The following is a 1872-nucleotide window of genomic DNA, read 5'->3' as shown; positions in this document are numbered from 1 at the left end:
ATACTTGCTATGAAATTGTCGTGAAACTACAGTTAATACGATACTACAGTTATGTAGCACATGATTAAGTTCACACACACACACAAAAAGGCTACTAAAAGTCAAACCGCATGCATTTATGTTCACTACAATGGTACTATGGCACTAGACACCTGGCATAGTCCATACTTCCTTTTTATGGGAATTGTCCGTAAATAAAATAGGTCCAAATAAATTGTGAAATTGGTGTTTCTTTCTCTGAAACTGAGATCAACCTCTACTTTTCTCCGTTCTTTTGAGACAAAAGCTGAATATTGCAATCAGATCAAAAGAAAACTAGTTTATCCCTGATTTTCCTCCGCTTTTCCTAGGAATCAAAATTATGCGGCTCCATTAGCCAACTCTAGCTGCACAGTGTACTGCCTAGCTAGCCGACCCCAAGCTCGGGGTCCTTGTCCTGCTAATCATTCATGCTTTCTTGGATCCCATCCACATCGATGCACCTGCCTACCTACCACATTCTTTTTTGGCGCATCACAATAGCTTTTCCTCGTTTTCATTTGCAATGCAAATATAATCAAAAGGTAAACTGGAAAAAGGCCTCATCATCCACACCAATCCCCATCCCTCTCAAAAGAAGAGCAAGCTAACTTAACTAGCTAGTACTACTGCCGCCCTTTGTGTTGCCGAACAGTGACAGAGCACTAGCTATGGCTAGCGGGCTGCCGGTCTTATTAGCTTCCATGTTTACACATCTTTTGCTTTATTTTTTAGACGTTTATTTTGCTTTTATCAAGGTACTAGAGTACAAGCAGGTCAGGTGTGAATGCGTGTGTACATGTCTAACACCTGCATGCATGTCGCCGCCAGAAACAACACCTAGCAGCTGCAGCCCACCACGCCACACACCAGCAACATCAGATGTGATCCCTCCAGATGTTGCACTTTGCATGACAGTAGAATTTTTTATTATTAATCCGGCGGCATCATATGAATGCATAATGTTATACATAGATATTTCATTCACCATTTGACCGTGTAAAAGAGGAGGGCCCGTTTGCTAATCCCTTGTGGGCATGGCAGGTCTTCACATGCAGATAATGGAGGAGGCCGGCTGTAGGAGTAGGAGCCGCCGCACCGAGGAGGAGGAGGAAGAAGAAGTCTCGGGGCAATTAACTCGGCCGGAGAAGATGCACCGCGAGAGACAAAAGTGACGGCGCCGGAGCAGGCCGACCGGCACGTTTTGTGTATCACATATCACACTTTGTGTGACCCATTTAAGTCTAAATAAAGTATAATTTGCATGCATGTGCGTCTGCTCATGCATCCGAGCAGCAAATTCGGCGCGTCCACAACACTGGTCACAGTGATCAGAGTGTGGTTGGGTAGAGGCCACATACATATATATATATAGAGGGTAGAGCGGTGGTTGCCCGACAAACTCGTTACCACTGTTCCACAGTCCTCTACCCCCAAAAAAAAATATCAGAGTGAAAATAAATAATGCAATTGCAAGGCAGCCGGTTTTGGGCGGGGGACAAACGTAGGTGTACACTCGGACGCAGTACTTGTCCTAGCTATACCCAGCCAGCGCTACGTGGTGGTACTGGTACTACTACCACCAGTACGTTTCATACACACATAGAGTACATACTATCATCATCATCGCCCATCTACCGGCTCGCTCTACCTACGTTCCATTGTCGATCGATCGTCGGTCCATGGCTATGGCTGGCTAGGCCCGCGCGCCATGTCGAAGATTCCAGGATCGACCCATCTTGTACATACGCGTACGTACGCCGAAGCGCACGTGAAAGGGCACGGGTACGTAGCGGTAGCGGTAGTGGGCGCGCGCGCGGGGGGGCTCTCGCAATGATGCATGCATGCCTGTCC

The 1872-nt window shown here is 47.0% G+C and overlaps 1 protein-coding gene across 1 annotated transcript in view; it reads left to right on the top strand.

The window, feature by feature from the left end:
- Positions 1-1285, top strand: part of LOC123104667 (enoyl-CoA hydratase 2, peroxisomal) — a 7765-nt gene extending 6480 nt beyond the window's left edge. Inside the window, exon 12 of the mRNA XM_044526548.1 lies at positions 1063-1285. Within this exon, the coding sequence (XP_044382483.1) occupies positions 1063-1099 (37 nt within the window). The 3' untranslated portion in view covers positions 1100-1285. The remainder of the gene's footprint in view (positions 1-1062) is intronic.
- The last annotated feature ends 587 nt before the right edge of the window (positions 1286-1872 follow it).

Source organism: Triticum aestivum, chromosome 5A (genome assembly GCF_018294505.1).
Source record: "Triticum aestivum cultivar Chinese Spring chromosome 5A, IWGSC CS RefSeq v2.1, whole genome shotgun sequence".
Classification (NCBI taxonomy): Eukaryota; Viridiplantae; Streptophyta; class Magnoliopsida; order Poales; family Poaceae; genus Triticum; species Triticum aestivum.
This window is presented reverse-complemented; position numbering and strand designations above follow the sequence as displayed.